At 62.2% G+C, this 22,894-nt stretch overlaps 2 protein-coding genes across 4 annotated transcripts in view; one reads left to right on the plus strand and one right to left on the minus strand.

Moving 5' to 3' along the window:
- The first annotated feature begins 1,122 nt into the window (after positions 1-1,122).
- LOC114679012 (uncharacterized) lies at positions 1,123-12,369 on the plus strand. 2 transcript variants are annotated; one of them, XM_078004540.1, is made up of 4 exons: positions 1,123-8,352; positions 8,838-8,998; positions 9,144-9,242; positions 11,041-12,369. In XM_078004540.1, exon 1 carries the CDS (start codon positions 4,684-4,686, stop codon positions 6,157-6,159), a length of 1,476 nt encoding a protein of 491 aa, XP_077860666.1. In that variant the 5' UTR covers positions 1,123-4,683; the 3' UTR covers positions 6,160-8,352; positions 8,838-8,998; positions 9,144-9,242; positions 11,041-12,369. The 2 variants fall into 2 exon arrangements, with proteins under 2 accessions (XP_077860666.1, XP_077860667.1); XM_078004541.1 differs by having other exon boundaries at positions 11,263-12,369.
- SLC9A3 (solute carrier family 9 member A3) overlaps positions 5,520-22,894 on the minus strand; it is a 44,707-nt gene continuing 27,332 nt past the window's right edge. Inside the window, exons 3-17 of one of the 2 annotated variants that reach the window (XM_015139678.3) lie at positions 19,491-19,651; positions 16,989-17,067; positions 16,363-16,540; positions 14,890-15,110; positions 13,987-14,189; positions 13,502-13,591; positions 13,227-13,297; positions 11,320-11,449; positions 8,865-8,977; positions 8,131-8,260; positions 7,789-7,965; positions 7,605-7,677; positions 7,160-7,270; positions 6,469-6,718; positions 5,520-5,659 (exon numbers count right to left, since the gene is read on the minus strand). In XM_015139678.3, the coding sequence (XP_014995164.2) occupies positions 5,656-5,659; positions 6,469-6,718; positions 7,160-7,270; positions 7,605-7,677; positions 7,789-7,965; positions 8,131-8,260; positions 8,865-8,977; positions 11,320-11,449; positions 13,227-13,297; positions 13,502-13,591; positions 13,987-14,189; positions 14,890-15,110; positions 16,363-16,540; positions 16,989-17,067; positions 19,491-19,651 (1,991 nt within the window). In that variant the 3' untranslated portion in view covers positions 5,520-5,655. Of the gene's footprint in view, positions 5,660-6,464; positions 6,719-7,159; positions 7,271-7,604; positions 7,678-7,788; positions 7,966-8,130; positions 8,261-8,864; positions 8,978-11,319; positions 11,450-13,226; positions 13,298-13,501; positions 13,592-13,986; positions 14,190-14,889; positions 15,111-16,362; positions 16,541-16,988; positions 17,068-19,490; positions 19,652-22,894 lie in introns of those variants that run through there. The other variant, XM_078004537.1, reaches the window with a different exon arrangement.

Here is a 22,894-nt window from a genome sequence, read left to right on the forward strand (position 1 = left end):
AAGGTTTTCTGACTAGTGATCTAGCAGTGCCCAGGAACTGTGGTCAACCACAGTAAAAGTCTTCCCTCAGCTTGAGGGCACCCTCCTGGTCTCCTCCTGTCTGACATCCCCAGACTTACTCCTTGGGTTCTTTGAGAGATGAGACACTCACCAGCTGCACCCAGGAAGCCCTGTCCCCACCCTTAGGTGAGCAGACCTCTGGCACCGGGTGGTGCCAGCCAAGTCAGCCGTACCTGGTAGACGAGCAATGGCAGGAGTGTAAATTTTAGTAAAAGTAAATATGAAAGTGAATATTTACTTGGAGTACATTTCAAGACCTGTGAATCATGCTTTTCCTGATACAGAATCCTTTAAATTCTTTTCCAAAATGTACCCATCTCTCTACAGCATCTGCCTTCAATGGTAGCATCATTTTGCACGTTAATCTTTAATTTTTTTCCAAAGCTAATCAAGGCATTACCCCAGAGGCCGGGTGCAGTGGCTCATGCCTGTAATCCCAGCACTTTGGGAGGCCAAAGTGGGTGGATCATTTGAGATCAGGAGTTTGAGACCAGCCTGGCCAACATGGTGAAACCCCATCTCTACTAAAAATACAAAAATTGGCCAGGTGTGGTGGTGCATGCCTGTAATTCCAGCTGCTTGGGAGGCTGAGGCAGGAGAATTGCTTGAACCCTGGAGGCAGAGGTTGCAGTGAGCCAAGATTGCACTACTGCACTCCAGCCTGGGCGACGGAGCGAGACTTCGTCTCAAAGGAGTGGGGATATTACCCAGGATGAGCAGGGAGCCCTGGGTCCTGGTGTTCCGAGGGGCAGACTCCTGTGCTTTCTTAGTTTTCAGAAAAGTATTGATTCGGTTGAGTGAGTGAAAGGCATTGACCTTCATTCCTCCTCTTACCTGTGTATACAGCACCTTGTTCCCTCCATCCCTGTCTCAGAGCCCCAGGGACTCGCAGGTGGGAGAGGTGGGGGTGTCAGCGGGCCCATCTGTTCCTGTGAGGACCCCGCAAGTCTGGCCCATGGGCCCCGTGCAGTGCAGGTGGGTGTGAGGACCTCCCGCGGCTGCCCATGGGCCGCAGGTACTCCAGCCTGAGGACACGCTTTGTTAGCTCTCAAGACGTTTTTGAGATGGCAGAGTTGACATTTTACTTTTATTTCATCCTCACAAGATGTGAAAAATTCACAAATGAGACTTTTTCTTGAAATAATCAAAACTTAAGTGGAGTTAAGTAACCGAGGAGCAACAGGGACTCAGAAGGGGGTGCTCTTCCCAGAACATCCAACAGGCGTGCTGTTCCATGTGCCTCTTAACCCAGCTTCCCGCTCAGCAGCAGGCCTTGAGTGCACCTAGCATACAGTAAGTGCTCAGTAAATGCATATGAATTAATAAAATTCATAGTGTTCACAGTCATCAGAGTGCCCCTTATAAGAATGAAAAATGTGTTTATTTTCCCACTGAGAGGGAATTCTTGTTACTTCTGGAATGAGTCCCCAGGGCGAACAGTGGTGAGTGTGCAGCCCTCACTGGTGTTTTGCTCTGTTTCTATGTGAGGGTCACCACTGGGCCCCACGGTCACTAGTCACTGGTCACATCCACTTCAGGGGTGCCTGCAATAACAGTGAACCAAGCATTTGGCTACTCGGCCTCGGAGGCCACGCTGAAACCAGACAGCAAGCTCTGGGACCACTAATGTGCATGATTTGGGGGACAGGACGCCAGCCAGAATGTGCGGGAAGGTGTGGGGATGCCTCTGGCAGAGGCAGTGTTTGGTGCCTGGGCAGTGGGTGTACACCCTGATACCAGGGGAAGGTTGTCTCCACCCCACGTACTACAGGACGCCGGGGTGAGGCCTATGGCCACCTCCTAGTAGGAGAGCAGTGGCCACCCAAACGGAAGGCCAGTGCCTGCTGTCTGCATGGGAGCGTCTGGTTGCAAAGTGGCCATCAGGGAAGTGGACGCACAGGTAGGGCTGGTGTGGCTGCAGCTCATCCCGGGGACCATGGACCCACGCCCCTTCCACCGGGTGTGGCCTCCAGGCCACTTGGCCCTTGGTCGAAAGGGTGTCTTTCAAGTTAGGGCAGCTCCCTGATCTCCTCTTACCCAGGGGCAGACGGGAGGTTTCAGTGAGGGATTCCCATGTCTCTTTAACGATGAGGCTCTGCTGCTGTTCATGGACTCAGCCCCCACGTCTGTCGACTGCAGTCTCAGCTGCTGTAAGGGCACCCCCAAAACGCGGGGCCCTGGCACATGGGGTTCCTTTTTGTCCAGAGGAAGCTGGCAGGCATCGCCTTCCCACCTGGGGAATCCTGGTTGCCCCCAGCCCCCAGAAGGGTCAAGCCATCCAGGCTCTAGACTCTCAGCCCACCTCTCTCCAGCCCCAGGCCCACCTGCTCTAGGCCACTTGAGTGTCTCAGGCACCTCATCCTCCTGCTCAGGCCTGGGTGAGCATTGTTCCCACCACCCGAATCCCAGCCTATGCCTTAGCTACTCCCTCACACCCTCCCCAGGGGGCTCTGACATCTGTCTGCACCGGAGGGGCTGTGCTCAGATCCAGGGGTCGCTCCACAGCCATGTCCAGCGGCTTCCTCACACCAGCTAGGAAGGGCAGCAACAGCACACGCACACACACGCACACATGCACATGTGCATGCACACGGGCACACACACATGCACACGTCTCTGTCAGTGCTAATTTTTGGGCAAAGTGATGTCTGCCTACAGGAGACTGCTCCTTAAATTCTCGTAGGTAGATGATTTCTCATTTATAAACAAAGTTTGCACCCAAAATGCCTTGAAATGTTTTTAATAGAATTGGTCTAGCAATCATTCAGGATTTTGGTGATGGGCCCTCCCTGTCTGGACACTGCCAACCCACAGCTGAGGGGCATTTAAGGCACGTCATTTTGTGATTAGAATTACACAAAGTTTGATTAATATTACAGCTGCAAAATTAACATACACAGTTTTCACTCATTTAAAATATTTTGTTTTGATGAAATTCTTTGCTTTCACAATAATCAATAGTACACAGTATATTGACTCTGTAACAAAATTATTTTTGAGAAAATACAGAAGTGAGAAATAGTGATTTCCTCAATTTGTTTATAGTCTATTACAAAGTAGGCCAAAGTTCAGTATTAAATAAATAGATATCCTAATAAAAGTTTTTACAAGTTTTCCTAAGGAAATACATTCATAAGACTGTTTACCTTCTGTTTGACAGCAGTGACAGGAACGTGGGGATTCCCAATTATGACGAGTCCCTAGCACTCGGCTCCTGGCACCCACGGCCCAGGCGCGCTGCATCACCTGGTGGGGTGCAGCCTGGCTTTTGCGAGTGAGGTTTTCTCATTGGAACTCCGGTTCCATGTTTGTGCTTAGCCTGTGTGCGGTTCTCGTAAACACAGAACGCCTGCCTGCCCACCCCGGGTGTGAAGACTGACGGGTCAAGGAGGTGTTGGTGAGACTGTTTTGTTCACCATGTGGAGATCAGGTGGTGATTACCGCATCTTCTTTGCTGACTTTGGTAACTGGGTGTCCAGTGGGGAGCGACCGGGAGTGGCCAAGCTGTTGCCTGGACTCAGCTTCTGACTCTGCAGCCAGGAGTCAGATGCAGGCCCAAGGGTCCAGGGGAGCTGTTCAGCACCTGGAATCATGCACTGCGCTGTGGGCCACGCGACGCTTCTGGCTTGTTCTCCCAGGCACAGACAGGCACTTGGAAGGCAACTTTGCTCCTCTGGTCACCCGGAGACCTCCTAGCAGTGCAGATGGGACAAACTGGAGGCCTGTGGGAACACCCACTCATGCCCGGAAGGCCAGGCCCCAGCCTGCTCCGGTGAACGTCAGGATAGTGGCTGCAGCAGGAAACCAGGGCTGGCCTTGGATCTGTCCAGCAGAGTCACTGACCGGGCAAGCTTTGCTGCATAGAGGATGGCTGCATTTTGTGCTCAGAGTTGGTTGAAATGGCTGCGAAGTGTGGACAGTGACCACTGAATCCCAAAAGTCACTGCACTTGATCTGATCCAAATACCAGTGACTGCAGTTAGGGTAGAGAGCTTCTCTGAAGCAGGGGTCATGGAGGCTTTTGTGTGGCTGAGGCTTCCCTTTTTCACAACAGTAAGAAGCTATCAATGGGAAATTGTGGACTTTTCCCACCAGGGACTCAATGTGCAATATTCAGTCAATATAAAACTCTTAAGAACTCCTCCTTACTGGTGACTGTCAACACTGGATCTAAGACGTGAATAGTCTAATTTTCCTGAGCAAGGAGCTGCAAGTCTGGCTTTAGAAAAGCCCTTAGGAGTGTCCCACCTCCACCGCGCAAGCAGGTTTTAGGTGGGGTGGACCCTGTGGGACTTGCCCTCTGAGGGATGGATGGACTCAGAGCCCCTCCCCGGCTCAGCACCCGCGGCCTCCGCCCACTCAATGGACTGCGCCTCCCAGATGGATGATCTCCCTGCAGAGGACCAGAAGCTCTGTCCAAGGCCTCGGCCTGGGATGCCGGAAGGGGTGGGAAGGGTCCGGGGTCCAGGACAGGCCCAGGGGTCTCAGCAGGTCCTCCTTGGAGGGCCTGAGCCTGGTGAGGGGGACGGTGCCCTGGGCCCCTCCATGCCCCCTTGGTTCGCCCTGCTTTGTTAAGGGGGCCAGAGCAGCTGCTGGGCCCCACAGTCCACTTAAGGAACGGCCATGATTCTTGGAAAGCGCCGCCCGCCAGGCCACCTTTCACCCAGCCAGGGCCCCCGGGGCGACCTCCGGGCCAGGTGCGACAGGTCAGGCCGGAGACCTCGTCTGTGGGGGACGGGCAGTGCCCGCGGCCGCCACCCTGAGACCGGGCGCGGGCAGGACGGAACCTGGAGGGGGAACGAGGCAGGTGCTGGCTCTAGGAGTCTAAATCCCCAAGCGCTGAGTAGACGGAAGACGTTCCCGCTACTTTACCTGCAGCTCAAAGACCTGGCGAGGGCCTGGAAACGGCGCTCGGCCAGGGCCGCTTGCGGGGCCGGGCCTGCAGCCGCTGCAGGTCTGGCCCTGAGTCCTGGCGCTCGGAAGGTCCCTGAGTCGGTCCCCGGGGAGAGGTGCGGGGCTCGGGGGTGGGGGCCCGGAGCCTTGGGCTGGTTTCACGCAAATCCGTTTTGGGCGAGCCTCGGTTTCCCGGCAGCTGTGGGAAAGGGCGCGAGCGGCCAGCCACGGCGCGCGGGCCCTTCCCGCCCGCGGCTTCACAGCGGCGTCTCCTCCTGCTCCAGCGCGTGCGGCGGTGCGTGGCACGAGGGCGGCAGGGACGCCAGCTTCAGCAGGGCGGGGCGGCGGCGCGCGCGGGGCCGCTGGAACGAGCGCCGGCTGTGCACGCGGCGCGCCGCCGCCGAACGCGCGTGCGCACTCGGCAGTCCCCGGCGCTCCGGCCCCGGCCCCGCCCCCGCCCCCGCCCCCGCCCCGGGTGTAGGCCCCGCCCCCGGCTCGCGCTCCGGCGGCTCTGCGGGCTCGGCCGCGGCGCTCTCGGGGTTCTGCGCGGGCGTGGGCGTGGGCGCGGGCGGGACGGGGCTCGGGGCGCGCGGCCGCTGTAACCGCGCGGGGATCAGGGGCTTCTCCGGGGCGGCGGCGGCCGCGGCTGGCGGCCCGTGGCGCGGGGACGAGCGTCCGGTCAGCGGCGTGTCGGAGCCGGTGTCACCTGCGGGAGAGCAGGGCGTGAGCGGCGCGCGGAGCCCGGGCGCTAGGGCGGGAGTGGCGTCCCCGGGCGGTTTAGCTCTCCCCAAGCCTGGCGGCTCTCGCCTCCCCTTCCGCCGGGCACCCGGGGCTCGGCGTCCGCCGGGGCCTCCTCCCAGGACCCGGTTCGCAGGACAGAGGCGGAAGCAGCAACAGCGAAGCCCCACCCTGGCCCAACCACGTCCCACCGCCGGGGGTCCCGGGACAGCGGCCTTCTCCGTGCAGGAAGGTCCCGCCCCTGGCCCTGCAGCGCGGGAGGTCAAGGTCCCCAAGGGGAAAACCTGCTTCCTCCATCTCAAACCGCCCTGGCGTTCCCCGGGTGCCTCCCAGGCCCCCAGAGGGAGCTCACAAAGCCCAGACCCTGTGGCGCGCCCTGAGCTGGAGGCAGAGCCCGGGTCTGCGGGGCCGGCCCTCCCTGTATCCCTGTGGGAGGATAGGGGACCCGGGGCGTCTGGCTCCCCCTAGCCCTGCTCTCAGCTCCGTGGGAGCGCAGGAGTTGGACTCGCGGACTAGCTTTCGGAGCCACCTAAAGGAAATCACAGGCGGCCCTGGGGCTCTCAGCTCCGTGGGAGCAGCAGAGACGCCAGGGTCTGTCCGGGCTCCTGAGGGAGGTGCGGCCAGCAGGGCGCTAGAGGAGGAAGAGGGGCTGCTGGAGAGAGAGAGAGAGCCAGGTTCAGGTCCAGGGAGGAGGAGAGAGAGAGCGCGAGGCGGAGACCTGGAGGGAAAGGAGCTGCGGAGAGAGGGGTTAGGTGGCAGGAGGCCCGGGAGCGTTACATGTGTGTGGACTCGGGGAGGGTGGCGGGGGGCCGCTCCTCGGGGCCGTCTGCCTGCAGGAAGGAGTCCACCGACTTGCTGCTGAGGCGGAAGGGCGTCAGGCGGCGGAAGGTGCTGGGAGAGTGGGGAATCTGCGTGCGGGCCCTCTGCGAGGGGACCACCGTCTCCCCGGGAGACAGCCAGGGCGGCAGCCTGGCCAGGAGGCTGCGGTCCAGGGCCTCATCCGGAGAAAACACAGGGTTGTCAATTCCTAGGAGAGAGGGCAGCGGCCGGTCAGCCTCCTGGGAGCCCTGGGGCGGCAGGGGAGGCCTTGCGGGGGCCGTCACCTGCTGCGTGCCCTGGAAGGTTAAGGTCACCTGGAATAGGATCACCGGGAAGGTTAGGGTCACGTGCCTTTCAGGTTGCAGGCCCTTGCCCCACATCCATGACCCCACACATCACAGACAGCACAGGCGAGGTCTCCCTTCCCTCAAGACACACCCCGTCTGCTCCCTGCCCGGCCCACGTCTCCTGGGACAGCAGCCTCCGAGTTGGTTGAGGAGGCACTCGAGGTGCCAGGCAGGGCCCTTGAGAACCCACAGGAGACCCCCCCCCGCCAGGTCCCAGTGCCCCTGGTCCAATGACTGAGCTCCCTCCTGGGGCAGCAGGAGCTGCCCCTCCCTGGGCCACGACGCCTGTGCCCTGTCCCCACCTGCAGGGGAGTCGGATGCTGTGTCCTTGGTGACACTGGCCAGGAATTCGATTCCCCCGCTCATCTCCTCATCATAGTTGGGGTGCTCCTCGGTGTCTGAAAGTTCCAAGTCTGGAGGAGACAGGCTGGGATGAGGACTGGGGTCACTAGGGGGCTGTCCTCACAGCCGGTCAGCCGTGTCCATCAGCTCTGTGCCCAGAGGTGCAGGGGGTCGGGACCCACAGAGAGAAGGGCTAAACCGCAGGGCTGGGGGAGGGCAAGGAGGGACCCCACTTGGAGGGCAGCACCCCTGGAACCCCATCCTGGGTGGGTCTGCAGCTGGGGCCCTGACCGTGCCTCCCTGCCTGGGTGGCTGGAGGGTCCTGAGAGGGGAGGGCCCCGAGAGGGGAGGGCTGGGGCTGGGAGGTGGTGGCTCCCAGCATTTCCCGCAGGGCCCCCAGCGCACCTTTCTCTTTGATGGTGAAATTCTGCACAGGGTTCTCCATGGGCAGCTTCCCATTGGGGATGCTGCTGTTTCTCTGTGGGGCAAACGTGAAGCTGCTCACAGACCTCAACACAGCCACACCCGGCCCAGACTGCCCCCACTCCAGGCCCCAGCCCCTTCGAGCCTCCTGGTGACCCGGCCTCACCCGCTTCTGGGCACGCTCCCGCTTGTACATCTTGGCTGCCTTCTTGTTCTGGTTGAGCCCCAGCTTGGTCGACTTGAAGGACTCCAGGCGCTTCCGCATGGTCCTGTGGAAGATTTCCCGGTCCTGCTTCTCGTCCTCCGTGGGCGTGAGCTCGTGCCGGCTGTACAGATGCTTGTACTGCAGGGTTGGGCACGGAGGTCACAGCTGTGCCCAGCACCAGACACTCCCGCCCTCCTGCCGCAGGGGCTGAGCACGGATCCCCCATGGTCCTGGGAGGGGACGAGGAGGCCACCCTACAGGGGTCCCTGTGGGCGCGTCCAGCCCCCAGCCTGCGGGGCCCACCTCCTGCCGCGGCTTGTACAGGTACTGCTGCAGCGTGTGGTGCGTGACCATGTCCTCTGCGTCCCGGATGCTCCGCCGCCGCTGCTCCAGAGACTGCATGTCCAGGCAGACGGCGCTGACATTCTCTCTCCTGCATGGGGACCAGCGCTGAGCCACACAGGCTCCCTCAGGGTGGGGTCTCCTGTGCACCCCTCGCCTTCCCAAGGCGGGCATCCGGCTGGGGTACGGGGACACCTGGCCACCTGGCCAGCCCCTTCTCCCCTCGGGGCTTAGGCTGACTCCCCACGAGGCCTTCCCGGCCTCCGTTCTGAGGTGGATCCCCCTCCTCACTGGTCCCCCTCCAGAGCCCTGGCTGTGAGACTTGGGGACCCTGGCATCTGCACACCTGGCAGAGTGGACCTCCCATGAGAACTGGCCGTGAGCTGTGGAGCCCATGGCTGGAGGGGCAGTAGGGGTGGCATGGGGACCAGGACAGGCTGCTCCTGGCCCGGGGCAAACACGTCAGGCCCGGACCCCAATCCGCTGCTGCCCCTCCCTTTCACCTTGCATCCAGCACTAAGGGAGTCTGGCCACCGCATAACACAGGGGAGCGCTTGCTGAAGGGGACACCCAGCCCCTCTTTCTGCACCCCTCCACTCCCCCATGCCACCCCCAGGCCAGGAGCCACCCCAGCCCCGCCTGTGACTCTCAGCTGGGTTCTTCCCCAGGGAAGCTGCAGGACCGCGGCCACGTACAGGAGGTACGAGACAGAGGCCTCCACGGTGGATGATCGTGGCGTGAAGTCCACGTTGACCATGTTGTCGGTGCTGGGGGAGCGGATGAAGGCCAGGGACCCACGGCGCTCTCCCTATGGTCAGGAAGCAGCCCGGTCAGTGGCCTGAGCAGCCAAGCCCTAGGTCCCGGACCTGCGGCAGCTGCTGCTGTTGTGTGCCCTGGGGGGAAGCGGGGAAGTGCCCAGAGCTCGGGGCCCAGGGAAGGCCTTGAGACCTGAGCCCCAGGTTCTCCCCTCACAGCTGCAGAGGGGAGGAGATGCCAAAACCACGAGATCAGATTTTGAGCCTCTGTCCATCTGTCTGAGGCCACAGCCAGACTGCTGCCTGAACTGGGCAGAGGTAATGCTTGTGGGAGGACACAGTGGTCTGAGTGTGAAGGGGTAAAGCTGCCTAGGACTTGGGGGGTGTCTGGGGAAACTGTCGATATGCGGAATCAGAAGTGGCCCCTGTCCCTGCCAGAGGCCCTAAAACCCCATTGGCCTCATGTCCAGAAATGAATCAGGTCGAGGGAATGGAGCAGAGCCCGATGGGGCACAGAAGCCGCACAGCTGAGTGCCAGAGGATGGGAGTGGGGCTGCCTGTGTGTCCTCAGACCCCACCCGCCTGATGGCAGGCCTGGAGAGTGTGAGGCTGTGGAGGAGTGCAGGGCAGGGTGGGCTTGTGGCTGGAGTCAGGGTCTCCAGGGCCAGCGGGGGCACAGGTGTGGAGGGAACGTCAGCTCACTGCGCTCAGACCTTGCCAGGTGGGCACCATGCCGCCTTGCAGCAGCAAGACGCTCCCAGGAGAGCCCCCGGGGTCGGGCGGGGGCCGCTGCTCCCACTGAACATGTGGCCCCCACTTCACTGCCCACTCTGGGGGGCTCTGAGGGTCATTGTTCTAAGGGCCCTCTGCCTGCTCTTTTGCTTCTAAATCCAGCGTCTTCTGTATGACCTTTGTCCCTCTGTCCCTCTCCTGCCGCCCCGTGAAGACAGCCGTGAGGGTCGGGGGAGCCACAGTGCCAGCTGCCGCTCTGGGCAGGCACAGGCGAGGGCTGGAGCACCTGGGCACATGGGGTCTTTGGAGGGGCTGTTCCCCACACCACTTCCCCTGCCCCTGCCGAGCCCCACACTGTGGGGTGGGGGGTGCAGGGAGAGAGAGCAGCTGCCCTGTGTGAGAGCCAGGAGGGACATCGGGCAGGCGGACGCCACCCCAGCTGTGGAGACTCAGGCTACTGAGTGACCAGGAGGCACCCACGGGCTCCCCACATGCAGCTGAGCCCAGGGTCGTGGTCATGGGTCATGGGTCATGGGTCAAGGATGGTGGCTGGTGGGGTTGGGGGAGAGGTTCAAGGCCCGCCTACTGACCAGGGTATCTGAACTTTCTCTCGCTTCCCGGGCCTGTGGTTTGGGGGTTTGTGTGGAGCCTGGTCCAGGGGCCCTCCTTCCTGATCTGCACTGGCTAGCCCTCCTGACAGCCCCAGGCCCCCATGCCCTCTGCCAGGAGGCGCCTTGCCACGCCCCAGTCATGGGTGGCACATCTGGGGTGAATGCACGTCAGTAGAGGCAGAATCATTCTATCTGAATGAATGGAGTTTCCCGGCCCCCGCCAGCCCTCTGTGTGAGGGTCTGCAGGGTTTGGCAGGACAGGCCTTTCCCTCTCACGAGAGCACCGACCCCGACCAGCTGCTGGACGAGAGCACCAAAGCTCACTAGGGAGGACTCTGTCCTTAGGGAGGAGCCGCAGGGCCCAGAGGGAGCAGAGTCCCTGCAGCTGTGCCCCAGGCCCTGCGTTGCGCGATTCCTGCAGCCAGAGCGCCCCTGGGGAGGTCAGGGCAGGCCGGGGAGGCTGAGGCCCACCTGCCATGGTAGGCAGGTGCGGGAGCCAGTGGCGGCAGTGGCCCCGGGTCTGGGTGGGGCGCCTGGCCTCTGGTCTCTGGAGCAGATGGGCTCTGTGGACACCAAGGCCTGTTCAGAGTGGACTGGGAGATGCTGGGGCAGCCTCAGAGCCACGGCCGTCCACGGCGGGAGACAGCCCTGCTGCTGCCCCTCCGCCTGTGCATGTGGGTCTGTGGGCATCTGTGTGTGCTGGGGCAGGCCCAACTGTGTTAGGACCAGGTCCCATAACAGCCTGCCTGCTTACCGTCCACTCCCATCTCCAGGGAAAGCAAGGGAGCTCAGGGTCCTAGGACCTAACCTCAGCGCTCACCCCCACCAGCACCGCAGTCACCAGGACTCTGTGACTCAGTTTACCCCACGTGACAGCCAGCTGGGATTCCCAGGGCATCAAAGGCCCATCAGCCTCCTGTGAACTTCTGGGGTGGGCCTGGCCTTGGGACGCGGGTGCCGGGGGCCTCTCCTCATTGCCCCTGTGGCGCCCACAGCCAGTGCCCGAGCCTGCTGCACCCCGACCCGACAGAGGGAGCAAGCGGCTCGGCTACCTCAGCCACGTAGCTGATGGCGTCCTTCAGGTTCAGCTCGTGGAAGACATTCAGGATCCGGTCTCGAGACTTCTGGGCCGACCGTCTCATGAGGACCCTGCTGAGGAACTTTCTGTCGAAGTGGGACCACCTGTAGGGACAGACCTCAGGTGTGAGTCTCAGGCGACAGGCGCCCTGGAGCCCAGACCGTGGCCGGCCACTTCTCTCCTGAATTTTATTTGCTGTAACGACCCTGCAGGCGCATTTAAAATGAGGGAAGCAGCCCCTGCCACGCGCCCAGGCCATCGTTCTCCCGCCTGTCCTGTTGGATGGAGGCCGTTGGATGCACGTGAAACTGCATTCCGCTTTCCAGCGGCCGCCGCCTCCAGAGGGTGGCTCAGGAGAGGGTGGGCATCAGGCCTGGTCGGGCAAGGGGGCTCCAGCCACGTGGGGGGCACTTTTCAGCTGCACAGGAGGAAAGGCAGGGGCGGACAGACGTCCTGAGCCCTTAGACTTGCGAGAGCCAAGCTGACCAGAGTGAGGTTTTTTAGCCTAACAGAATTAGAGTATTTGCCGGTTATCCGGATCAGAAGGGATGGTGGCCTGACTGGACGTAGAGGAACCTTTGGGGCACAAGGAGGTGATGCCTGTCACTCTTGAACATGGGCGCAGCCGCCAGAGCTGCCCCTCAGGGCAGAGGGTGGGCCCCGGTGAGCTTGTGTGCTCACACCCGGGCAGGCCCCGTGGCAGCAATAGCAGCTCTCCTGTACAGGTTGAGTTTCAGCCACACCAGGAAGTCAAAGCTAACTGAGGCCTTCTGAGACCCCTGGGATGGCCCCTGGGCGGCCAAGGAGTCGGGTACTGGGTACCTGGAGCAGAGTCACTGTGGCCACAGAGAACCGCAGCTGAGCTTCGTGAAGCCACATGGCCACACCTCCCAGTGCCTCCACCCCCACCAAACACAGACCACTCAGAAAATAGGAACCCAGGGCAAATTGTATGTGCTACTTACTGGGTTTATTATAAGTGTCAAATGTATTTTATAATAAAACATAGGTGATTTCAGCTTAATGGACAAAATCTTTTTTTATTTTGAGACGAAGTCTCGCTCTGTCACCAGGCATGAGTGCAATGGCACAATCTCAGCTCACCGCAGCCTCCACCTCCCGGGTTCAAGTGATTCTTGTGCCTCAGCCTCCTAAGTAGCTGGGACTACAGGCACCCGCCACCACCCATGGCTAATGTTTGTAGTTTTAGTAGAGACGGGGTTTCACCATGTTGGCCAGGCGTTTCTCCAACTCCTGACCTCAAGTGATCTGCCTGCCCCAGTCTCCCAAAGTGCTGGGATTACAGGCTTGAGCCCCGCCAGACAAAATCGTTTTAAATGTTGACTGATACTAACCCTATTTATGACTTGGAGGAAATAATCTATTTTCCTGACTTTCACTTCCTACATAACTTAACAATCTGGAATTAATTGGGCCACGTGAGAGGGCGTCTCTATTCCCTGGAAGGAGCGCAGGGAATTCAGCTTCCATCCCCTCGCTCGGTGGCCCCGACTGCTGCCGCCAACTCCTTTCGGCAGCACCTGTGTGTCTGGGGGCACACCTGGCACCTGGCCTCACGGGGCACCTGTGTGTCTGGGGGCACACCTGGCACCTGGCCTCACGGGGCACCTGTGTGTCTGGGGGCACACCTGGCACCTGGCCTCACGGGGCACCTGTGTGTCTGGGGGCACACCTGGCACCTGGCCTCACGGGGCACCTGTGTGTCTGGGGGCACACCTGGCACCTGGCCTCATGGGGCACCAGAGCCCTGACCAACCCTGGACTCAGACAGCTACGCATGTGGCTTCCGGCTCTTCTAAGTGGAGGATGTTCCCAGAAGCCGAGCTGTGTGGCACAGCCAGGAAAGTCCCAGTCACTTACTTGTCTCTGAGATAATTGTGCCCTATCTGTCCCGATATGTCCTCGATGGCCGAGAGGATGTGGTCGAAAGCCTTTCAAGAGAAGAAAGATGGGAGCGTCTTGGGGCGGCCAACCGGGGAACATGACGTGCCCCCCTCCCTTCCCGGCCCAGCCCCGAGGAACCCACCAGCCCCACTCACGAATCCCCCAGCCCCAGACGCAGCCTCCCCTCCCCTCCCGGCCCAGCCCTGAGGAACATGCGGTGCCCCTCGCCATCCCCCGAGCCCCGGACGTACGCGGCCGTGCAGCTTCTCGTTGAGCCGGGGTTCCCGGTGCTCACTCCTCTTCACCTTCAGCCACTGCACCAGGGGCTTGATGGTCAGGCCCTGGAGGACGGGGTCTCGTGATCCTGGTGCCAGGCAGCCCCCCACATCCTGCTGGCCCCACTGGGTGCACCACACAGAGCTGCCTGCCCTGGGGCTCGCAGATGCCTTCCCTGCTCTCCGGGCGCCCAGCAACCTGCGCCCCTGCTTTGCAGAGGAGGAAGCAGCAGCCGGGGCCTCATCCACCAGCGAAGGCTCGGGAAGAACGTTTTTAGGACAATTATGCTTCCTCCCCAGTGGGGCCACGTGAAAACCTACAAAACGGCTCCCAGTTACTAAAATTATAAAACCCAATTAGGGTCTGGAGCCTGGAAATGCTCGTCCTGAAGTGCAGGATGGGCCCAGACGCCCCTTGCGGGCGGGGCCGAGACCCCAGGGCTGGCTGGGCCGGGCCTCACCTGGAAGATGACGGTGAAGAACACTACGATGATGGTAGTGCTGACAAACAGGTTCTTCTCCTTGACCTTCTCTCCATCCAGAAGCACCACCAGGGCAAAGGCCACGGCCCCGCGCAGACCCCCATAGGACAGGACCACCTGGTCAATAGGCTCCAGCTGCACCATGCGGTAGCGGTTGAGGAGCCAGGTCTGCAGGACCACACCTGTGGGGGGATCACACCTGTGGATGGGATCACACCTGTGGATGGGACCACACCTGTGGGGGATCACACCTGTGGATGGACCACACCTGTGGGGGGATCACACCTGTGGACGGGACCACGCCTGTGGGCGGGACCACGCCTGTGGACGGGGATCACACCTATGGATGGGACCACACCTGTGGACGGGACCACACCTGTGGATGGGGTGGCACTCAGCTCCCCGGCCACCCTCCCAGCTGCGGGACCCCAGCCCGTCTGGGACAGCGTCTTGGTGGCCAAGCGTGTGCCGACGAAGAACAGTGGCAACCCTAGATACGGCGTCCCCATGCCACGTCCCTTGTCACCATGCACCCGGAGCCACACGCTGCCTGGCGTCTCCCCCACACGCTCCGTGCATCACACACACGGGTGCTGGGGGATGGGGCTGGGCGGGGGCAGGGCCGTCTTGCCTCCTGTTCCATCTCCCAAGCCACTGACCCTGTCTTGAGGCACATCCAGGGTGAGTCAGTGGGAAACCAAGTGGTTTCCCTTGGGGTTCCAGAGCCTTCCACCCCAGCCCCGAGGCCACCACCATTGGTCCTCCTCTGCCTCGTGTGGGGCTGCGCCTCCATCTCACTGGGCCCAGTGGAAAGCCTGCACCTTCCCGGAGATGGTGCCGGCCCATCCGTGGTCCCACGGCCGCAACCCAGCCCCGCCTCACCGATGGCCCGGTACACGGAGATGAAGACCAGCGTCAGGAGCACAAAGGCCGTGTTCCAGGTCCAGATGAACGGGTTCACGGCCGAGATACCCAGGAACATGAAGATGATGGTCTCAGCACCGCTGGCCAGCATCTTCATGGTGTAGCGCACGGTGGTGGCCGACTGCTCCGAGATGTTGGCCTTCACGTACTTCTGACAGCAGATGCCACAGAAGGTGATGCTGCAGGGACAGACGCGCTTCAGGACATGGCCACCTGGCCCGGCGCCCCAGGCCCCTGCATCCGCCCAGCCCCCCACAGCCTGGCGCCTGCAGGCAGTCCCAGTCGTCTGGTTACAGGGGGGCCTCTCCCTCCCGAGCCAGGCTGGGCCGCCAGGGTTCCTGCCCCCGGCTCTGCGGGGCCACAGGCGGCTGTCATCATCATGCAGATATGGGCACCAGGGCTGCCTGCCAGCAGGGATGGCAACAAAGGGTTCCAAAGTCCCTCACCGCCTGACCTGTCTCAGGGTGGGTACTGCTGTCAGCCCACGGACAATTCAGTGGAAACGCCAACTCCTTATTTTAAAATTTAAATAAACCAAATTCTTCGCCCCACACTGAACTCCCAGTCAGCTTGGGAGCACCCACAGAGCGGGCGAGACGACAGACGGAGGGCAGGGCAGGCCTTCCACTTCCCCTTGCTGGGGCTCATGGGGAACTTGGTGATGCGGAGCCTGGGGCTCCTGCCATGCACACCCCCCGTGTCCAAGCAGCTGGCACTGCCCTCCGCACCTGGGTCCCCGTGGCTGGCACCGCCCTCCGCACCTGGGTCCCCGTGGCTGGCACCGCCCTCCGCGCCTGGGTCCCCGTGGCTGGCACCGCCCTCCGCGCCTGGGTCCCCGTGGCTGGCACCGCCCTCCGAGCCTGGGTCCCCGTGGCTGGCACCGCCCTCCGAGCCTGGGTCCCCGTGGCTGGCACCGCCCTCCGAGCCTGGGTCCCCGTGGCTGGCACCGCCCTCCGAGCCTGGGTCCCCGTGGCTGGCACCGCCCTCCGAGCCTGGGTCCCCGTGGCTGGCACCGCCCTCCGAGCCTGGGTCCCCGTGGCTGGCACCGCCCTCCGAGCCTGGGTCCCCGTGGCTGGCACCGCCCTCCGCGCCTGGGTCCCCGTGGCTGGCACCGCCCTCCGAGCCTGGGTCCCCGTGGCTGGCACCGCCCTCCGAGCCTGGGTCCCCGTGGCTGGCACCGCCCTCCGAGCCTGGGTCCCCGTGGCTGGCACCGCCCTCCGTGCCTGGGTCCCCGTGGCTGGCACCGCCCTCCGAGCCTGGGTCCCCGTGGCTGGCACCGCCCTCCGAGCCTGGGTCCCCGTGGCTGGCACCGCCCTCTGCGCCTGGGTCCCCGTGGCTGGCACTGCCCTCCGAGCCTGGGTCCCCGTGGCTGGCTCGCCCTGCCGGGCCCAGGAGGGCGTGGAGAAGCTCGCGTGTGGGGGAGGGACTCACGCGAGGATGGCCGACAGCGACAGCATCTCAGACGTCAGGTAGGACAGGTAGGAGATGACGAACACGAAACCGGGCTCGATGATGCGCACGTGCTTGGTGAAGCGCGTCACCAGCGACAGCAGGAAGGCGAAGACCACCCCCACCAGCGTGCCCCCCAGGCTCACCACGAAGAAGGACACTGGGGAGAGGATGCCCTTTGTGGCCGTGTTGGCCTTCCGGGCCCTTCCTCGCCAGGGGCCGCCTGGTGACTGCGCGGAAGTGCTGGGAGCCCGGGAAAGGGGGTGGGTTCCTCACTCTCCTGGAGACTGGGCCTGGTCTCAGCACCTCTCAGGGGAGGGGACCCTCCTGTGCCCCCTGTGCCTGGCCCCAGGCCCCATCCGGCCGTCTCTCCCAGGGAGACCTGGCTGCCCTCATCCCTGTTCCAGGAAACACCCAGGAACCCCCAGGACTGTTTCAAATCGTGTGTGAATCGCTCTGGAAGGGGACGTGACATGGACAGAGGGCCCAGTGCAGCAGCTTTGAGTGCAAAGCTTTTCTCTGCATGGGCTGCGGGCCAGGTGTGGAGAGAAGAGAGTCGGCCCCAGAGGAGACACAGCTGCCCACTCCCCCGACCCACGGCTACACACCTATGCCTTTCACGCAGTCCACGCCAGTCACATTGTCACCTCCCAGCGCCACGAAAGATTCAAACACATTGTACAGGACCTGCGGGGACAGAGACGGGCAGGGCGTTGGGTGGTCCTTGGTCAGCGCCACCCCCTCTCCGGGGCCTGGGCCTCCCCAGACATGGCCTGAGTGTGGAGCCCACGGCACCCGAGGCCGTTGGAAGGAAAATCATCACAGGGCAATGGCCCCCAAAGGGGAGAAGGCCAGAGCCCAGAGCCCAGAGGCCAGCAGGACACAGGGGGCAAAAGACTGTTCTGGAGGGGACTAGAAGCTTCGGGAGCAAAGCTGGCCTCTTCCTATCCTCTGCAAAACAGGGGCAGCCGCAAAGCTCACCTGCCATTCGAATTCTGAGTCTCATTTACGGAGACAAACCCAGGGTTTCAGTTTGAGTGACTTCACTGCTGTGCTGGTTCTAGCCCCTGCTGTCTTCGCGTGTTTTTAAACCTTAGCCCAGCAAGACCCGGAGATAAAATGCGGGGAAACCTTATCCACACCCTGGGCTCCACGCCGAGCAAAGCGACGATGCAGGTGGGACCTGCCGGGGGCCGTCCTGGGTGGGCCGAGGCCCCTGGGGAGAACCTGGCTGAGCCCAGCTCTGTGTCTCTGGCTCTGGTCAAGGTGGGAGAGGACCCTGAGGCAGGCGTGTAAGTTGTGTTTGCAAATGCAGGCTGGGGCGGGGGGTGCCCATGAGGGTCCCGGGGTCTCCTGGGGCCTTCTCGGAGCTGGGCTTTTTAATGAAAATCCAGCTGGGAGGGAAGACAACCTCTTGGGAGACTCTTACTTCTACAGGGACGGGAGCTGCAGGGCTGCGGGGCACACAGGGCTTTCACTGTATTCCTTGTGCGATTAAGTCCCACTTCCCAGATTCCCCTGAGGATATCTTTGCAATCTGGTGTGTGACACCCACAGGACTTTCCTCTTCCCAGAACCCTAAGGGAACATGAGAAGCTGCCGGGTTTCTTAGAGAAGCCGCAGGCACTTTTAGAGGGGAGAGGAAACTGACCACATGCTTCCTTCCGGCTGTACCTGCAGGGTCCTCGGGGCTGGGGGAGGACGGGCAGGGGTGGCGCGGGGCTGGGGCAGTGTGGGGGCTGCGGTGGCGCCAGGGCGGGGCCCAGGGCTGGCCTCACTGACGGTTCCTAAGAGGTCTGCTCTGCACGTGCCCCTCTGGTCGCCCCATGACTCACTTCCGGGAGGCAGTGGCCGCATTTGATGGGATTGGCTTTGAAACGTCACAATTGCCACTGTGAAGTGGCAACCGTGTTCCTCAGGGTTCCTGAATCTTCTCCTGGCCTTGCTGAGCGCTGACGTGGCCTTTGGGCCTCTGTGAAGGCACCATCCATCCCCCCCACCCACCCACAGAGCCTGGCAAGCTCCTGGAACGCCGTCTCCTCGAGGGACCACACACCCTCCGTGCTCTGCCGTCAGCACCAGCTGTTTCCCTCCCTTCACCTCTGTCGTGGGCCAGATTGTGCCCCTGAAATTCCCACGTTAAACTCCCCAGGACCTGGGCATGTGAGTGTTAAAGAGGGGAGTACGGCACAGTGAGGTCACCGGGGTGGACCCTGATCCAATCGGACCCATGTCCCTGTAAGAGGAGGAGATTAGGGCACATTCGCACAGGGACAGCCATGTGAGGACACAGGAAGGCACCGTCTTCAAGCCCAGGACCAGGGTCCCACAGGAGCCCACTGCGCTGACACCGTGATCCAGAACAGTGCAAGAATAAATGTCGTCCAAGGCACCAGACCTGTGGTACTTTGTTAGGCAGCCCTGGCAGATTACACGGTTCCTGTGGGATTTTGTTGTTTGCTTATGCATGTATTTATTTTATTGGAGATGGAGTCTCACTGTGTCGCCCAGGCTGCAGTGCAGTGGCGTGATCTCCACTCACTGCAACCTCCGCCTCCTAGTTTCAGGCGATTCTCCTGTCTCAGCCTCCTGAGTAGCTGGGATTATAGGCACCTGCCACCACCCCTGGCTAAGTTCTGTATTTTTAGTAGAGATGGGGTTTTACCATGTTGGCCAGGCTGGTCTCGAACTGCTGACCTCAGGTGATCCACCTGCCTCAGCCTCCCACAGTGCTGGGATTACAGGCGTGAGCCACTGTGCCTGGTCATTCACGTATTTTTTAGGAACTCAGGAATGGGTGGCAGTAACTATGGGTCCAAAGTCACAGACGCTCTGGGGACCAGGAGGGTGGGATTTCAACAGCAGCATCATTAACCCTGAAGCTATGGAGTGGGCAGGCCAGGCCTAGGAACTGAAAGCCCAAAGAAGCCTGGCGAAAGCCGCCTGTGGTTCTGAGCTGGGAGGAGGGAGGTGGAGGGACGGGACGCCCCCGGGAGGGGAGTTTGGGGACAGAGTTCCACACCCTCTTTGCTGACTGACTGATGAGGGGTGAGACGGGGCCCAGGCCTCCCACGGCTTGGCTGCTGTGGAGCAGTGGTTCTGTTGCTCACCACGGTGACTGCGTCATTCAGCAGCGACTCCCCGAAGACGATGATGAACAGGACCTCGTTGACGTGGACCTCCTCAAACACAGCCAGGACGGCCACCGGGTCCACAGCAGCGATGAGGCTGCCAAAGAGGAGGAAGTCCAGCAGCCCGATCTTCAGGTCGCCTGGAAGACAAGCCGGGCCGTGGGGCAGCTGCAGGACCCGCCACCAGAGAAGGAGGGCCCTGGGGAGAGGCTCGGTCGGGGGTCTGAGCCTGTCTGGCTGGCGCTGGTGGCATGGGGGGCTGGGTCAGCCTCCTGCATCCCTCCCACAGGCCCCAGCGCCCTCCAGGGAAGGCTGGTGTCTTCCTAGGGGGCCTATCCCATCTGAGCAAGACAGACAGACAGACCAACCCTGGCCCTCTCCTTCGTATTTGGGTGGATGGGGGCCTCAGCTGGCACAGCGCAGCCTAAAGAGAATCAAGCCCCTCCCGCTGCAACACCAGGGTTCCCAGCCCAGCAGTGAAGGCGTCTGAGGCAGGTGGGTGCAGGGGGACTGCATGCCGGGGAGGGACGGGGGCCCATCACCTGGAGTGACGTCCCAGGAGGAGCAAGTGGGGCCGACCTAGGACAGGCCTGGAGCTGGGACACACAGCACCGTGGGGCACAGCCAGGGAGGGGCAGGTGGGAGGGCTGTTGGGGATGTGGGGGAAGACTGTGGGGATGAGCAGGGCTGCGGTGGGAGCAAGGGACCTGAACGACATGGGTCCATGTGGTCCCCAGCTCCCGGCCGGCTTCCCTCCCTGCATCTGCCTGTGGGCTCTGGTGCACCTGCCTGTGGGCTCTGGTGCCCCTCGCTGGGGAGGTTTTACTGAAATGCAGCCTCATCCTTCACAAGTCTTTGCCATTCAACCCAGGGTTCAGGCCTCATGGAGGCCATGTGGAGGTGCCAGGCTCCAGGGGACCCTCAGGGAACTGAGTGTGGCCGCATGGCCCCGAGAGCCTGCCCTCGTTCACGGCCGCAGGGCTCAGAGGACACTGGGCCTCTCTGCTGCCTTCCCGGCCGTGAGGGTCCAGGGACCAGGAGACGTGAGGGTGTGGGAGAGGCCACCCAGGGAGGGGCTGCCCCCAATGAGCCCCCCGCCCACACACAGCTTCTGCCTCTCTGCTGGGCTGGAGTGGAACCCACCACCCCTCTGGCCTGAGGCTCGGGCTTGTGGGGGGTTTGTCCCTGGAGCCAGACGGGCCCCAGGAGACAGCAGAGAGCAGCCTGACCAGGGGTTTCTTTGCTAGCGCCTGGGTGGGGACAGATTGGGGTCGTCTCTGCGGTGACTAAACCCCGAGTTTGCTGTGAGCTCCTAAGCGCCGGCAGCCTCTGGCCAGCGTCACAACACCCCAAGGAAGTGACAGATGCCAGAAGAACCAGCGTTTCGGGGAGTTAAAATCTTCGCGTTGGAATGGGAACCACACAAGCCTTCTCCACCTCCACGCTCAGGCTTCAGGATGCGAATCCCCTTCAAGGTCATCTTTAAACTCAGCCTCCTGGCTCTGCCACCCCCAGGGCACTGATGGCCCTGGTGGATGTCCTGGGACTCCAAGCAGGCAGGGGTCCTGGGGTCAGCTGCGTTCAAACTCCCCGGCCAGCAGCCTTCCCGTCTGGGCAGTTGCCCATGTGCTGGCCATGCCAGGAGGGTTCATGCCACCAGACTGTGTGTTCCAGGCCTCTCTCCACCATGTGCTTTGCCTGTGCAAGGGCCTCTGATGCCTGAAGCTCCCGTAGGGCCTGTCCCCATGCTGCCCGGACAGCCCCCAGGCCAGCACTGCCATGTCGACCCTTTCCCGTGGGCACATCTGGCCTTGAGACGCTCCACAGGGCTTGGTCAGTCGCAGCCTCCCAGCTCTCTAGGACTCCCAGGAATGGGACGGACCTGCCGGCCATGGGCATCTCTGTTCCAGGACCTCAAGCAGCACCCAGCTTTGACCACCTGGGCCCCGAGGCTGAGCGCAGGCCTCCAGCATCCATGTCACCTGGGGAGCGGCCTCCCTCGAGAGGGCACAGTGATGGCCGGGACACGTGTTTCCCACAAGCAGCGCTGTTGGAGGACAGTGGAGCCCAGTGCGGCGAGGGGCAGGGGTGGGCCAGGGCCGACGTCCTGGTGTTGCGAGTCCTCCAGGCTTCATGGTGCAGGCGCAGCAAGGACGTCCTCCTCCAGGCTCGGCCAGTCGCACTGAGGACATTCTGCTTCGTACAAGGGAAATCCGGCAGTGTCTGGCCAGTGCTAGGCGGGGACCATCGGGACCAGCAGCCACGGAGCCATGGAGTGTGCCTGGCTCTCAAAGGAGTGGCCCTGACGGCCAGACTGGTCAAAGGCTACTCCGTCCCACACTCGACACGGCTGGGAGGAAGCGCTTGGCTGGGATCTCATGGGCGAGGGGCCATCTGGCAAGGTAGGCATGACCCTCGAGGGGCCGCAGGTCCAGGAGTCTGCTACAACCCCTGAGGCTTTCCCTTGGGTCCGGTGGCGAGGGCGGCTGCCCTGTCTGAGGTGTGTCCTGACACCTATGGCATTGCCCACATGACGGGTGACACCCACAGCGCCGGCCCGAGCCTGCCATCCATGAGCCTGTCTGCACCCTCGGCAGCTTTCCCTGGGCTGCGCCTGGTGGGTGATGCCGGATGGCAAGGGCTCCAGGGAGGAGTGAGAAGGCCCCAGGGGACCACATGCTGGGGAGGGGTGGCCCCAACCCGGGAGCTCCTCTTTCTCCACTGTGGTCTCAGGTTTCAGCCCCTTGATTCCCATGGAGAGGCCGGGCCATGCTCTCCCTTGAACCAGACGGAAAATTGACAATTCTTGTGAGTCCGGTTCAGCTGGTGGACATATTTGAGGCTGAATTCTCCAGACAGGAGGGGAGGCCAGATGAGGGCAGCAGGTACCGGAGGCCTGTGCTCAGCCGTGGGGCCCAGCTGGTCAAAGCTGTAGCATCTCCGGCAGCAGCGGCGGGCATCAGGGCTGCACCACACCTGGCATATCGGGAGGTTCCAGCCATGCATGATCCGGCTCCAGGGTGGGAGGCGGTGCCCGAGAGACAAAGCACCCAAGACCAAAACCACACAGGCCGCTGTGGCTCCAGATATGGCTGCAGCCACATGGGTGCAGTGGTAGCCGAGCGGCTCCGGCACACAGGCTAGGAGGAACGATGCCCGATACACCAGGCTCTGCAGTCCTCCTCGTCTCCCTGGGACCTGGAGGCCGGTGAGTGTGGACGGACCCCGACCTCTGGCCAGTTGAGAGGCAGCCCCCAGCCACCTACAGCCCCCCAGACGAGCTGCTGAGATGGGAACGCCTCCCCAAGCAGAAAGTGTGCTGGGGCCTGGGGACGCGCAGGGGACCGGCCTCGGCCACGAGGGCCTATGGGGCTGCCAGTCAC

The sequence above is a fragment of the Macaca mulatta genome, chromosome 6 (assembly GCF_049350105.2).
Source record: "Macaca mulatta isolate MMU2019108-1 chromosome 6, T2T-MMU8v2.0, whole genome shotgun sequence".
Classification (NCBI taxonomy): Eukaryota; Metazoa; Chordata; class Mammalia; order Primates; family Cercopithecidae; genus Macaca; species Macaca mulatta.

Bases quoted from the DNA above. Each gene is read 5' to 3' on its own strand.
- LOC114679012 (XM_078004540.1), top strand. From the start codon at position 4,684: ATGATTCTTGGAAAGCGCCGCCCGCCAGGCCACCTTTCACCCAGCCAG.